This window comes from Lathamus discolor, chromosome 9 (genome assembly GCF_037157495.1).
Source record: "Lathamus discolor isolate bLatDis1 chromosome 9, bLatDis1.hap1, whole genome shotgun sequence".
Lineage (NCBI taxonomy): Eukaryota > Metazoa > Chordata > Aves > Psittaciformes > Psittacidae > Lathamus > Lathamus discolor.
The window spans coordinates 9,225,811-9,241,133 of NC_088892.1; the positions used below are offsets into that span (position 1 = coordinate 9,225,811).

A 15,323-nucleotide genomic window follows, 5' to 3' on the forward strand; every position below is an offset into this window, starting at 1 on the left:
TGCGTGCTCACCCCACCAAGGCTGCAGAGCATCCCTTTCTACCTTCAGGCTCCCTGCTGCCCGGTGTTCAGTGAGATCAGAACAAGTGGAATTAAAGCCTTTGAAGGAAAATAAAAGGTAAACCTCTGATACCAAAGGGACTCCTGGTGCTGGTGCTTTCAGATCAGCCTGGCACAGGGTGCAGGACTCCATGCACATAGCAGGGGCTGATTAGGCAAGAGGCAGGTAAAAATTAACCTCTTCCTTACTGCCTTGAGGGTGCAACTTCTTTGCTAACTGGCTGTGATATTAGAATGGGTTTGTGAAGAAAATACAAAGGAAGAAACTGGTGAAAGAAGCATTTCGTGATTACCTTCAAACACTGTGGCTGTCTTTGCTGGGACTCCGGAGCAGCACATTTGGTCCCTGAGCGTAAGGAGAGGTAAATGGATGGGGGGGGTGTTAAAATGTGTTTACTTCTGCAGATCTTCCATGAGAGCAGTAGCTGTAGCACGGCCTGTGAAGTAGGGAAATGGAATCACAGGATTGTTAGGGCTGGAAGGGGCCTCTTGAGATCATCTAGTCCACTTCTTCCCTAGGGAGCAGAAGTAGGCAGCCCAGGACACAATCCTGGTGCAGCCCCTTGTGTGCAGGACCTGGGGGTCTGCTGGCTCTGCCTGCCCCTGGGTGGGCAGTGAGGCTTCCCTAAGGTTTGCTGGGGCCTCGGGAGCCACTGGACCCAGACCTACTCAGGATGGCTGCAATCTCCTGCTGGGTTCTACCCTGAGAGGTGTCTGGGGTCCCTTCAGCCACTGAGGAAGTGACAGGGGGAGAAAGGGATGCGTGGGTAGGGAAATGGAGCGTCCTTGATCAACACGTTTCCCTCCTCCCCTTTCATCCCCCAGACACAAAGGCTGGCTGCTATTAACAGCTCTGAAGTGCGCCTTGGTGCTCAGGATGTTGAGGATGCTCAGGGGATGGGTGTGCTGCAGTGACGATCACCTGCATGTGCATCCTGCAGCGCTGCTCCTCTGCTTGGCCAGGGAGAAGGGCAGGAGTGCAGCAGCTCTGCTTTCCCGGCTTGGCTTTGCAGCTCAACACTCGTTTGTGAAAGGCTTCAGGGGACACCAGGCTCGTAAGTGGGCAGTGGTGGCCTCTCAGCAGAGGCTTCACTGTGCCTAGGGGTGTGCGACTGCGGGTGCGTGTGGTGGGGATGGTGTCTTTGTGCGTGTTGGCAGAGCTGTACAAGGCATTGCTTTCCCCAGGCAGAGCCTTGCTGTGTGAGCATGAGTGTGTGGCCTCCAGGAACCTGCCTTATCCTTGCAATAGAGGTCTAACGGGTGTGCTGTGTGCGCAAGGGGGAGCAGGCAGGGTGGGGATACATGGTCTGGGTAGGGCTGGGCAATGCCTGTGTGCCTTTGGGTTTATGTATGTGCAAATCTGTGTTTCTGTGAGGTGCTTTTGCACTGCGTGGTCTATAGTGGGGCACAGCAGAGCAGTGAGGGCTGTGTGTGGTGCTGGGGCTGAGCAAGCCCCGTGGGCATCTCTCACTTATTAGAGACAAACCCTGGTGAAATCCCACAGCTCCACAGCAGCCTCTGTGTGTTAATGTGGGGTCTTCTCTGCTGCTCTCTGAAGCCAGGCGGTAGCTCCTGCCAGCAGGAACCTCAGCAAGACTCTCTTTAAATGGCAAACCTTCATGTCCAACACGGGGCGGAGATACGGGGTGATGAGAGATGGGGCTCTCTGGGCAGGGCACCAGCAGGTTCCAGTGCCCTGGGGAAGGAGAGCACTTGCTCGGGTGCAAACACCCTTGTACACAAAGTCATGCACGACAGCATCTCCCTGCCAGGCCTGGCCTTGTGCTTGCACCCCTTACAAGTCTATTTTCTCACCCTTGGGCAGGCAGTGGGGCTGAGAGCCATGGGCTTGTTGTCATGCCATGACTCACTGGGGATGCTGTTGCCCCAGCAATGGCTGACGAGCCAGCAGCATCTTTGATGGGGTGATGTGAGATCTCTTGGGGAGGGTGAAATGCTCTGCAAGACTTAACACAGCATCAGCAAGGGCTGGGGGTGGAAAACACCCCATGGGGTTTGACCCTCTCTTCCTATGCTGTGTCCAAACCACATGAGGTGTCCTGCACGGCTGCTCCTGTGGCTGTCTTCTGCTCTCTGCAGGTCCCTTGGGCAGGGTTTGTGCCTATGGTCTCTTCACATGGAGGATGATGGCCAAGAACAACAGTGTGCAGAGCTCACTGGCCAACCACCACCACTGCCCGCCTGGTCAAGCCCAGGTGGAGGGGACGGGGCTCACCACGAGGTCAGGCTGGTCCCTGGTGGGGCTGGGGGGGGAGGCAGGGTTTGGGGGGGGGGGGATCAGCTCTGTGAGTGGCTGAGACCCAGCATGGGCAGGGCTGGGATGCCCAACATGCTTCCTCCCATTCACCCGGCTGTGGGTGGGTGCCATGATGGCACAGCGTGGCTGAGGTCCCCCTCTTTCCTTGCTGCAGGACCTGCTCAACCCAGGCTGACACCTCAGAGCTGCAGAGAGGAACTCCCTCGAACGGAGGGGAGCAGCCGCCTGCCTCTGCTTTCCAAGGCAGGAGAACCTTGGCCAGGTACCTGCATGCGAGCCTGAGCCTTCTGCACCTGGCTTTGACCCTGGGGTCAGCATCCCCTCCTGCTATACGACATTCAGTGGCTGCAGGGACCAGCATCTGTGAATGGTGCCATGGAGAGGGCTTAAGGAGGGAATGGCTTCATCGCATCTGTGGGCCTGGGGAGGCAGGCAGCCTCCCTCTGTCCCATCACCCGTGCTTTCCTCATGTCCCTGTGGGAATGGCAGCAGGACTGGGGAAGGAGCCATGGGACTCTGACAGGGTGAGCTCTCTTGCTCATATTCTCGGTCCCACGCCACAGAATCATAGAATAGTTAAAGCTGGAAAGGACCTTAAGATCAAGTTCCAACCCCTCTGCCGTGTTAGACCCTGCAGAAGCAGTTCTGGATGGGAATATCAGACTTTAGAGGAAGCCCCTTGCTTTAAAGCTGCCCTCTTCCTCCTTTTGTTGTTGTTTCATTACTAGCCCCCAGCTCCCTGGGTCAATGCCCTCCTTTTCTGCATGAGCTAAGGCGGGCGCTTGAGGCCCCTGCACAGGCTCCCCCTCAGCTCCCCTGACCTTTCAGCTGCCGACAGCGTCCCGCAGCTCAGCCGCTGCCGCCGGGGGACCCGCACCAGGGAGCGCCGAGTGCGGCCCTGCCCACCGCGCCCCCTCCCCTCCCAAGCCCAGCGCAGGCACCCTCTGCGCCCGGGCTCCGCGCTGCAGCCTCCGCTCCCATCGGCGCTGCCACCGCCGGGGCAGCCGGAGCAGAGCTCCCGGGGCGGCCTTCACCCGCGCGGGCCGCTCGCCGCAGCCCGGCCAAGTCCTGTCGAGGGCTCGGGGCTCCCTCGGGGCTGCCCCGCTCAGAAAGGAGGCTCCTGGGCGATGAGCTTCCCCTCGCCCTGGTGCTGAAGGCTCCTCTGGAGCTGCTCCCCTCGGGAAATGACCGAATGAGCATCACTGCGAGGGAGGAGAAAGGAAACGGGGTTTAGAGGGAGCTGTGAGCGTTTTCGCCTCTGGTTCTGAAGCCTTCTCCTTGCTCTGCAGACGCCTCCTGACTCTTCCCCTTTCCCCCATCCAGGATAGTCCGGCTGGTGCTGGTGCTGAGGGACTGGGCCAGCAGGAGCTTGCACGAGGAGCAGCAAAAGCCAGACCCCTTCCTCGAGCGCTTCCAGGGCACCGAGTTCCAGGCAGCGGCTGCCAGGATTGCCAGTGACCTGCAGGATGAGGAGGCTGAGGAAGGAAACAAGAAGTAGGGTCGCTTTCCTGTGGCCACAGCCATCCTTGGCTTGAGACAGCCATGCATCGGGCTTGGGGGCTCCAGCAGTGATGGCCGATGGAGGTGGATGGGGATGGGAAAGGGAGCGGTAGGATGCAGTGGTGAGAAAGGTCCTCCCTGCCCTCTCCAGCCAGCCTGGCACATAGGACCTGGTAGTCTGTCCCTGGGGAAAAGACCTGGACTGTTCCTTACCTATGTGGGCTTCTCTTCCCTGGTCCATGCCCTGGTGGGAAGCACACATTGCATGGCTTGTGACAGCTAGCAGAGCTCCCCGTTTCCAGAGCAGTTCAGCACCAGGGTTGGTGTTCAGAGGCAGCCCTGGGTCTGTGAGGAGATGTACCTTCAGCTTTTGTGCATATGGGGAGCCGGGGACAAGGCAAGGGATGTGGGATCTCCACACAGGAGACCAGAGCAAGCACAAACACATGGGGTTTGCCAGTCTCACTCACCATCTGCGGGATGAAGGGAGTGTGTTTGCTGCCCTGGCCTCCCCAGGAGCAGACGCTGTGACGGCAGCTTTGTGAAAAGGCTCTTTCAAATCCAGCCCTTTCATCTCCTCCGCTCTCACTCCTGGTGCAAAGCTGTAACCTGGCTTTTCTTCTGCCGGCTGATTAAAGGGCAAAGCTCATGGACTCCTCTGTACCCTGCCATTATCCGTGGTAATTAAACCACCAAGAAGTAATTGTTTTCTGTAGGAGAAAAAGATCTGAGCCTTGTCTCTGGGCCTTTACTGGGCATGGAAAGAATTGTTCTGCCCTGTGAGGTTAAGGGGAGATTGTTAATTATCAGAGGGAGGTGAAGCATGTCCTGAAAGGGCTCTTGGTGACAGTGGACTCATGAGGACACGGTTCTAGCTTCTGCTGTTTTCTGGTCCTCATCTCCACAGGTAAGTAACATAAGTAAGTAACCACAGGTAACTCAATGTGAGCTGCCGTTCACAGCCATGGGAGACTCCATGGTTGCAAAGGCTTCAGGAAGAGGCAGATTCCCTCTTCCTGGGCTAACCCAGAGCTCTGGTTTCCACCTGCCATGGGCAGCACTGGTGATTTAAAGCTGGAATTACCATTATCAGCATTGTTGTTGAGGTTATTAGTGCTTGTGGGTGTCACAACAGAAGTGTCTGGCTGCGGGTGGCAGTGCTTCCCGTGCACTGGTGCTGTGTGTCCCCGGGACCAGGAAGTCCCTTTCTCAAAACCCATTAAAGTTGCTCTTTCTGAGCAAAAGATAAGCACTTCTAATGGGGAAGCTGGACCGCCCGCTTGTCTCTGCTGTATCCAGAGGGAGTGTGAAGGACTGCTGCTGGGTTTGTGCCGAGTGCTGCTCCCCATGTTCCGGGCACCACGAGTGCTGCCGCCTGTGCCGCTGGGGAAGGGGACTTCAATGCAGAGGTTTTGCTTTTGAAGCTGTCAGAAGCAATGGGGTGGGCACGGGGAATCTGTTGGCAAGTGGGTTGGGTTTTTTCCTATCGCTGGAGGGAGTTTTCCATGTTCAAAAGCAGGAAAGGAGGGAGGGGAAGGAGGAGTTTTGCCCTACCAGGCTGCAGCCACTGAGCTTATCTGCCCAGCTGCAGAGTTTCTCTTCCCCCCAGCTTCTCTGGTGAGATCTGGCGACTGGAGCACACACAGCTAATCTCAGAGTCCCAAGATGAGTAGGATCAAACACTTGGGAGCAGTTCAAAGGCTGGACCAGGGCTGAGCAGGCTGCAGGCAGGCAGCTACAAGCAGCGTGGTGATGGCAGCATTGCAATGCCAGCTGCCCTGGGTTGCTGCTCTGGGGCTTGGGCATCTCTTGGTGCTCTCACTGATCTGCAGAACACTTTCCTTCCTGCTCTAATTGATCTTTTAAGATCTGTCTGGCATGGATCCGAACCTCATCTGGGAGAGGCAATGTCGTGTAACAACAAGTTTTCTGATCATCTGCTTCCATACATCTGTTTCTGGCTTTGCCACTCAGGTGCTGGGGGTATGTAGGCTACAAGCTCTGCCTTACTGTCCTACAGTTTCCTCTTCTGGTACATTACTGAGCCCAGTTTTAGGGATAAAGAAGCTTCAACAGTGCTGGATGTTTTTGCTCAGCGCTGCTGGGATTGGTTTTATCTTACAGACTGGTGCTCAAGCTGCAGCTAAGTTTTAAGCCAGTCCAGTGCAAGGGTTAAAGGATGGTTCCTTCCAACCTTATTTTCTGTATTTAGCCCTTTATTTATACATTGCCAGCTCTGGTTTCTCTCTGGTTCCAGGAAGAAATGGCAGATCTTTGTGGTGGACCCTGCAGGGGACTGGTATTACTGCTGGCTGGCTGTCGTTGCAGTTCCTGTCCTCTATAACTGGTGCTTGCTCGTAGCCAGGTGAGTTGGGAGGTTGTAGGCTCCCTCTCTCCTCTATTCCTCCTGTTCACCTGGTTGTCATTGCTCAGCTGGTATCAGACAAATGACACTGGTGGTGCTGGGGTGGGTACGAACCTAAAGGAAAGGGATCTCCTGCTATCTCTGTGACTTCTATGGTGCAGAGACAGAGCATCCATCCTTTGGCCCTGGTTGGAAAGGACCATGATTTTGGGGTAAAGCTGTAAGGTATATCTGGGAGGTGGTTTCAAGACATTGCTTCACCTATGTGAAGAGAGGACAGGGTTTTCAGAGAAAAAAAGGAGAAGAGGGGCAAATGGGTAAGCCCTGTTGCAGAGTTAGGAGCCTCAGAGTCAGCCTATTCAGCTGTAATAACTGGAGATGATATGGAGATTTGTTGGTCTCACCACCCTATTTTATGACCTTTCTCCAGGGCTTGCTTCAATGACCTGCAAGAGAACTATCTTGTCCTCTGGCTGGTGCTAGACTACGTCTCAGACTCTATCTACATTGGGGACGTAGTGATCCGCCTGCGCACAGGTAAGCAGAAACAGACCCCTGGCTTGTGAGTGCTCTGCTTTAATCCCCTAGAAGTGGAGATGATCTGCCAGGGACAGACCTAATCTACAGCTCCATTAGAAGGAGGGTTTTGTCTCCCTTGGCACTCGCTAATAGGAAGCAGTCTCCACAGAAAGAATCTAATGAGAAAAATCTGAGAAATGAAGTAAGTTTCAGAGTGAAAGATTAATCATCCCAGCTTCCAACTTCCCCTTTGAATAATTGTACAAGATTACCTGCGTTGCTATTAGTATTCGGGCATAGTTGAAGGTCTGTATCTCTGATTTTGCATCAGTTCAGCTAATGAATTATCTACATGGGAAAACAGCAGAATTTAGTGTTCTCAGAATGTGGCAGTAGCTGTACATTTCTGTTAGAACTGCAATAATTCATGACCTGGCGGATGGAAACCTTTGTGTCCCCATTTCTTCGTGGCAACAAACTAAATCCCTAAGTGGTATCTTTAGGTGGCTTTTGCCAGATGAAGGGCTTGCGTGGTAACAAAAGCTTGTAAATGGAGTAGGTCAGGAGTAGGTCAGGTGGAAATGGTAGTATTTGGATGACCCTGTGCATACATGTGCATGTCATCCCATAAAATGTTTCTCAAACGCATCCACAAACCCTGCAGTAGAGTTGAACATTAGCCAAGATAATTCTGTCGTATGCTTGTCCGTTAGGTTTCTTGGAACAGGGGCTCCTGGTTAAGGACACGAAGAAGTTACGGGATAACTACATCCACACCTTACAGTTCAAGCTGGATGTTCTCTCCATCCTGCCCACAGACCTGGCGTACTTCACTGTGGGATTGCACTGCCCTGAGTTGCGTTTCAACAGGCTGCTCCGCTTCTCCCGCATGTTTGAGTTCTTCAATAGGACCGAGACCAGAACCAGCCACCCCAACATCTTCCGCATCAGCAACTTGGTTCTTTACATCCTGGTCATCATCCACTGGAACGCATGCATATATTATGCCATCTCCAAGGCCATAGGGCTTGGAAAGGACAGCTGGGTCTATCCCAACATCACAGACCCTGAATACAGTAATCTGACTCTGGGGTACGTCTACTGTCTCTACTGGTCTACCTTGACTTTGACGACTATTGGAGAGACCCCTCCGCCTGTGACTGATGAAGAATACCTCTTTGTGATCTTTGATTTCCTCATTGGTGTCCTCATCTTTGCCACCATTGTGGGGAATGTGGGATCCATGATATCCAACATGAATGCCACTAGGGCAGAGTTCCAGGCAAAAGTTGATGCTATCAAACACTACATGCAGTTCCACAAGGTCAGCAAAGACATGGAAACCAAAGTCATCAAGTGGTTTGACTACGTGTGGACCAACAAGAAAGCAGTAGACGAACGGGAAGTCCTCAAGAATCTCCCTGATAAGTTAAGGGCAGAGATTGCCATCAACGTTCACCTGGAGACACTGAAGAAGGTGAGGATATTCCAGAACTGTGAGGCAGATCTACTGGTGGAGCTGGTGCTGAAGCTTCGCCCTCAGGTGTTCAGCCCAGGGGATTACATTTGCCGGAAAGGAGACATTGGGAAAGAGATGTATATTATCAAGGAGGGGAAGCTGGCCGTGGTGGGAGATGATGGAACGACACAGTACGCTTTGCTCACTGCAGGAAGCTGCTTTGGTGAGATCAGCATCCTCAACATTAAAGGTAGCAAAATGGGCAACAGGCGCACAGCTAACATCCGTAGCTTGGGATACTCTGATCTCTTCTGCTTGTCAAAGGAAGATCTTATGGAAGCAGTCACAGAGTATCCTGATGCCAAAAGGATCTTGGAGGAGCGTGGCCGGGAGATACTGATCAAGGAAGGGCTGCTGGATGAGTCAGCTACAGAGGAAAGCATGGAAGGGAAGAGCATGGAGGAGAGGCTGGACAGTCTGGCCTTGAACTTGGACACACTGCACACGCGCTTTGGCCGGGTCCTGACAGAGTACAATGATGCCCAGAAGAAACTCAAGCAGCGCATCACTGTTCTGGAGTCCAGGATGAGGCAGCAGGATCTGGAGGACTTCTCTGATAGCTCAGACAGTCTGCTTGAGGATGAGGTGAAAGCTTTACTTGGTGGGACACCATGAGGAGGTGCAGAGGTCAGCTGGTTGATGTCTGGCCTTCTGCTGAGACAGTGTTTGCTATTTCGCAATGTAGATCCTATGGCTGCCTTGCCAGGGACTTCCCTCAGGTCCTTAGCATTGCTGCTGCCACTGCCTTGATGGCAGCTCCTGAGATGGCTCCAAATCAAGTGAGTGTCCTAGCTCCTCCACTGGCCTGTTGCTTCTCTTGTTGCCTTCATCTGAGACCTGAGACTTAGATCACTAGAAAGAGGAGAATGGCTAATGCCACCGCTAACATTTCCTTCCAGCTTCTGCAGGAGGTCTATGCTCATCACATCTTCTTCCTCCTATTTGCCTTAGTAGAAGGTGGGACATGAGGATTGCATGGAGGGGCACCTGGAAATGTTGACCTCTCATGTATGTTGTGGTGAAGGTCAAATCACCCTGAAATTAGAATTTGGGGTAAGATACAAAGTTTTTTGTCATCTCAAATTAAATTGTAGGGTTTCTGTTTTGGTGTTTGGTTTTTTTCCTGGTTGGTTGGTTGTTTTTTTTTGATTACTGAGATGATTTTGGTTGCAGCCGAGGTAGTTTCTGTTCCGCTGTTTCTCAAACACCAACAACCCTGTCTCGCAGCTGTCCCTTGTCCTGTGATTTATCGACCCCGATCTTGCCGCTCCTTCTTTGCCTGGTCTGGACGGGGCATTCCCCCCTCCAGCATCGCGTGGGGAGCAGCGCCGGGCGCCCGCCCCGCTCAGCCGCTGTCGCCCCGCCGGTGCGGCGCGGCCGCCAGCAGGGGGTGCTGTGAGCCGCAGAACGGCCGCGCCTGCAGCCGCCGAGCCCGGAGCCGCAGGGGCTGGCGGCGGCCGCAGCGGCCGGACCCTCGCTGAGGACCACGGTTCGCGTCCCGCTGCGGTGCCAAGCGCCAGGCAGCGGAACCTGGAGTGATTCCCGATGGAGCCGGAGCTCCCTGCAGGGAGAATGCTCAGGCACTGGAACAGGCTGGCCAGGGCATGCTGGAGTCACCGTCGCTGCCAGTGTTCACAAACCGAACAGATGAGGCCCTCGGTGACATGGGTCAGTGGTGGCCTTGGCCGTCCTGGGGTAACGGTTGGACTGATGATCTTACAGGTCTTTCCCAACCTGGTTGTTCCTGTGATTCTCAGTTCCCTTTTGCCTGCCCCATGCACCTAATCCGTGCCCCTCTCGCTTGAGAGCCTGGGGGCTTTGCTTCTCTGCTGCTGCGGAGCAGGGCTGGCCAGGGCATGCAGCCAGCCTCGGGCAGCGGGTGCCCGTGCTCCCGCCTGGCCCGGGGACAGGGAAGCTCCTGCCTCCGGGCTGGGGAAATGGCAGTTTAGGGGATATTCAGGCTTATTCCAGGGGAAAAGACCCCAAAAGGAAGCAAACGCACTCCCTCCCCCACTTCTAATCCCGGATAATAATCCACCCGGGAAATTTTAAGCCTTCAGACAAATTACCCCAGAGGCTGGCTTTGTGAATGCAGAGCAGATCCCGCTTGTTTCCTCGCGGCGACAAGCCAGGAAATCAGAGATTGATGAACCGCTTGACAGGCCTGCTAATGAAATTAGCAGCAGCTCCATGGCTCTTTCGGTGCCCAGGACAGGCAGATGCTGGAGCGGAGCACACAGCTGCACTCAGTTCCCGGCAGGGCGGGCGCGGGGCACGCCACATACAGCTTTGGCTGCTGCCTGTTTTACAGATGGTTTCAGTAGGTACCTGTCCCCACTAAGGCTCTCCTGGGGATGGGGAGCAGGGGGCTGTTTAAGGCTGCTCGTCAGGCCTGGCATCCAGGAGGAAAAGCTGAGGGTGCCCACTGTAAGGGTCTGCTCAGCACCTTGCAGGGACTTGCCCATGCACCACGACACATCAAACTGTTTTATCTGTGTATTACCGGTCGTTTCTTTCTCTCCTTCCTCTCCCATTGCAAAAAGCAATGCCATATACCACAGAGGCTTTCTCAACTGAGTGGGAGACATCAAATATGGACCAAATATATTGAGGTCAGACCTGGGGGAAATGTGTGTGCCTCAGCAGGGTCCCAGTGCCGTCCATTCCAGTGCCATCGAAGCAGAGCTGCAGGAAAAAGGCTGGGATTCTCAGGTGTACCAGCCATGAGTGTGTTATGTGGAACTGGGTTTCCCTCCCCTCTGAGCATCGCTTCTAGGAATGAAATCATCATTGCTGGATGATACCCAGGAAAAGCTCTCATCCGCCTTTGGGAAATGTAAGTACCCAGTTCACAGCTGGGGGGAATGGAGAGACGTGCCAGGGCGCAGCAGTGATAACCCCTGCCTCCCTCCTGCCGGCTTCTTGCTTTTCTTAAGAGGTTCATGAAGAAGCCGCTTTGGTGACTGTGAGCAAGCCCCTCTTCTCCTTAGGCAGAGGGCAGCAGGGTTGAGACTGCAGCACAGGAGAGCATCTGCCTTTGCCCCTTCGCCAGAGCTAATTCAGGTCAGCAGGGTGCAGGCAGGGTTCGTATGGGTTTTGACCACTGGATTGAAGAATGGGCCTGGCTTTGAGCCCAGGGTCTGGCACGAAACCTGCAGCTTCTGTACCTTGCACCACAGCCCTGGTGAGAGGGTCTGTTGTGCATGCAGTGCTGGGGAAAGGTGTGGGACACAGGGGTGTGGGGATGCTCGGCTCATGACTCACTGCGATACCTGATGGCTGTGGGTCTGGTGTGTGGCATGACAGGGGCAGCAGTGCAGCTGCCCTTAGCACAGCTGAGCTTGGTGATGGCCTTCTCCATAGTGTGTCACTGCAGCAGTCTGCGCTGCGGAGATGGGGTCTGGCTGCCCAGCCAGGACCTCGTTGCTGTGGAGCAGTGGGCTCTGTGCTCCTGACTCCCTTGTGTCTCTCCTATGGGCTCAGCTTGAAAATCAGCAAAGTTTGGAGGCAGCTCTGCAGCATGGGCCCCTCTCAGCGCTCCTTAAATAGTTTTCCCTCCTCCAGCTCCTGCCTCCTCTGTGCCGGAGGGAACCAAGACCGCCTGCCTGCTGCTGGTACTGCCTTCCCAGTAGTGAGGCACTGCATGCAGAGAGCTGCTGTGAGCAAGACTTCCCCCTGTTCTCTGGGGGCTGGGATGTGGAGGTGGTGTAGAAGGTCACTGGACTGCCGTGCAGCTCTTCCCTGCAGCGGGGATGGCTTGCTTATGCTCATTTGGATTCAAGAGCTCTGAAATCAAAGCACTGCCTCCTTCCCCTGCAGGTATGAGTGGGGTTTCAAAGGAAAGGCTCTATGCTCAGCAGCCTCCCATGGCCTATGGGTGATGCTGGATGTCCTGGGACTGCTCCTGGGCAATGGCTGCAGAGGACAGCCACCACTCACCAGCATAGGAGCCACTTTCAAAGGGCTTCTGGTGGTGCTGGGCAGCGTGTGTTTTCTTTGCAGCCCCTGGTGAATATCTGAGGACCTTCCTGAGGTGTTTTATTGAGTTTTGACTCACTGAGGTGTGTTCTGCCCTTTGGAGGCGGAGGTTGGTGCTGAGCACTGAGCATGTCATGGTGGGTGCTCAGTCTCAGTTTCATCCTGTGGAGGACAAGCCCTCTATCACCTCTGTGCATGTGGTGGGGGGTGGTATCCCCATCGCTGGGAACACGTTTCTCAGCCGTAGGACTGAAACAGTGACTGACCATTGCACCCCGCTTGCAGGTGGCATCGTGCAGGTCCAGGTCAGCCTCTGTGTGAGCTCCCAAGCCGACTGCCTCACTTGCTTCCTTCTCCTTCCCTGTTCAAATAGGAGGGTGCACCTCCTCCTCAGGTAAACAAGCAGAAGCACCCATTCCTTCCTGCATCAGAGTGTGTGTTGCCATGACAGCAGCTCAGGGTGATGGGTGAGCAGGAGGTGAAGCCACCTTAGCCATCTTCCTTGGATGGATGGAGGGAAAACCTGGCATGCTTCCCCAAAACCTCTTCTCCCCAGAACCCACTGGCTTGGGGCTCCTGAAGGGGAAGGCTTCCTTACCGCATCATGAGTCTCTCCCTGGTGTCCTCCTCCTTAGCGGGGTTGCAGTGGTAGGGTCTGACTTGAGTCTTGAAGCCAGGATCCAGGCTGTGCTCCAGTGACGCTGACACAGGACTGGTTGCCTGTAAGCTTCCCTCTCCTGTGGGGACATCCGCCTTGGCTGGTTCTGCCAGCCTCTGGGGTAGAAGACATGGCCCCTCCACATGGTTTATTAGGGTGAGAGCCTGCAGAGCCAGGATCTGCAAGGAGAGGTGTTTGTAGACTGCGGGTATCCTTCCCTTCCCTTTCTCTATGACTTCCATCACCCTTGTCCCCTCCCTGCCCCAAGCAACACGTTTCTCCTGGACCTGTTCCTGAGCATTGCCTGTTGGTCTCGGCCACAAGTCACATCGCATCTTCTGGACTAGAGAGGGGAGGGAGGGGAAATACAGCAGAGGATTTAGGCTTATCCTTCTTGGAGACAGATAAAGTCTGTGACAGAGAGCGAATCCCTCTGCCTGCCTGGCCGGATTACCTGCAGTTGTAGCAGAACCTTTGATCTCCTCCAGTGCTGTGATCCCTGTGTGTGGTGTGGGATTGGGGGGGGGGCGGCACCAGAGGGGTGCCCGCTCTGCTCTAGGAAGAGCTGCCTTGGTGCTTTGCTTGGTGGGGTGGTCTGCAATAGCTTGGATGGAGGAGAGGAAAGCAAGATAGGCTGGAGGAAGAAGAGAAGAAGGAACCTAAACATGTGCCTGCAATCCCTCACGGCTTTCCCTGAGCTCAGAGGAAGCCCTGATAACACACCAGGCAGAGGGTGAAGACCCTCCCATGCCCATGATGTGGTTGCAAACCTTGCTGAGGAGGCTGCCAGGGTAGTTCTGAGGGTAAGAAGTTTTGGAGGCACTCTGGCACTTTTCTGGGAAGCTTTTGGAGCATATCCAGAGATGCCTACCCAATGTCCTTGCCTGCAGGAGCATCCTTGCTTCTGAGCCCTCAGATGGTGATGCTGCACTTGGGTACCCTGCTGCCTGTGTAATCTAGGCCATGGTGGCATCTGCTTGGTGTGTGTGATCAAAGGGATGGGGAGCAAGCTCCCAGTCCCAGTTTCTGGCTCTTTTTCCGGCCCCAGGAGGACAGCTGCCGGAAGCTACACAAGACAGAGGGGCGGGGAGATGGTGACATGGTAATGCGGAGCAGGAAAGCAGCAGTTTCTCACCTCATGGGTGGCTGTGGGTGCTTCTCAGTCTATTCATAGCTCTGTCACTGGCAGAGTGCTGTCTAGATGCTCTTCACTTGTCTCTTGAGTCACAAAGTTTCTGCTCTTGTTGAGAAGTGAGGATTCAGCAGCCACCTTCCTCTCCAGACAGACCCGCACTGGCCAGGAACGGGCAGCCTCAGCTCCATCTCATCACAACCACCTGCCTCATCTCAGGAGCTGCATGTTTCTACTGAAAGACACCCGAGTCCCCGGTGATGGGCTCCATCTCCCCTGCTCCCATTCCCATGCACGATATCGGCTCCGGCTTTGGTGCTAAAACCCATCTTCTTGTAGCAGAGCAGATGAGCTGTAGATTAGAAGTTGTCTGTATTTGCTGGCCCCAAGCACCCTCCTAGCCCTGCATGTACCTGAGTCACAAAGACAACCTCTGCTGCGTGTTTGCATATGGCTTCGAGATGGGAAGGTCAGGAGGGACTGCAAGTGGTGACCTTCGAGCGTGCTGTAGAAGCACATCCCAACAGCGCTTCTCCCTCATTTCAGGGGGTTTACCATCAGCTAGGCTTACAAATTCATGGGGAATGCCAAGCTTCAGCGAGGCTTCACATGGAGCTGGTGCAATGGGAATCTTGGAGGTTTCTTTGGTGAAGAAAAGACCCAGTGTCTTGGGGACAGTGCATTGTAGGAGCACTGTTAGTGTGGAAGAGTCTTCCCCATGGTAAGAAATCACAGGGAGCAAAGATACACCCGTCTGGAGCATCGCAATATCCTGCTATCCCCTTTTCTCCCAGGCTCCTCATCCCTCTTCCCCCCTGGCTTGTTCTGAAGAGTTTTGAATGCCACATGAATCAATACTTTTAATTAGCTGCCATTTCTCATTTCTGCTTTACTGCCTGGGTAAGCACATTGAAAGTGAGCATGTTGTGGTGGGCTCTAAGCACAGGATGTTTCTTGCCCCTGGGAGGCTGCCAGGCACCAGGATAGGGGCTGAGAGAAGAGTGGGGGAACATACAAAGGGGCAATGTCTGTCTTGTTTGGGGTGCTGGGGGGGAGCTGAGCAAAGTGCCCCTGTTGAGATGAGGGGCATGGGGCCACCCAGCTCCTGGCGAAGCTCCTCTGTGTCTTCACCTGGCTTTCCTGGTGGGAAAAGGGACTGAGACAGGGAAGCTGGCATTGGAACACAGAGGGGTTTTGCAGCCCCACACGATGGCAAGTTCTAGCACTGCACAGTGAGGCAGAGTGGGGGGAGCTCTCAGGCCCATGCCAGCCTTCAGGACAGTACCTGTCACATCTGTCCCCAGGAGCATCCTGG

At 54.6% G+C, this 15,323-nt stretch overlaps 1 protein-coding gene across 1 annotated transcript; it reads left to right on the top strand.

Moving 5' to 3' along the window:
• The first annotated feature begins 2,203 nt into the window (after nt 1–2,203).
• On the top strand, nt 2,204–9,134 carry CNGA2 (cyclic nucleotide gated channel subunit alpha 2). The gene is made up of 6 exons (XM_065689894.1): nt 2,204–2,301; nt 2,492–2,599; nt 3,661–3,831; nt 6,095–6,202; nt 6,633–6,739; nt 7,435–9,134. The coding sequence occupies exons 1-6, from the start codon at nt 2,204–2,206 to the stop codon at nt 8,853–8,855; spliced, it is 2,013 nt and encodes a 670-aa protein (XP_065545966.1). The 3' UTR covers nt 8,856–9,134.
• The last annotated feature ends 6,189 nt before the right edge of the window (nt 9,135–15,323 follow it).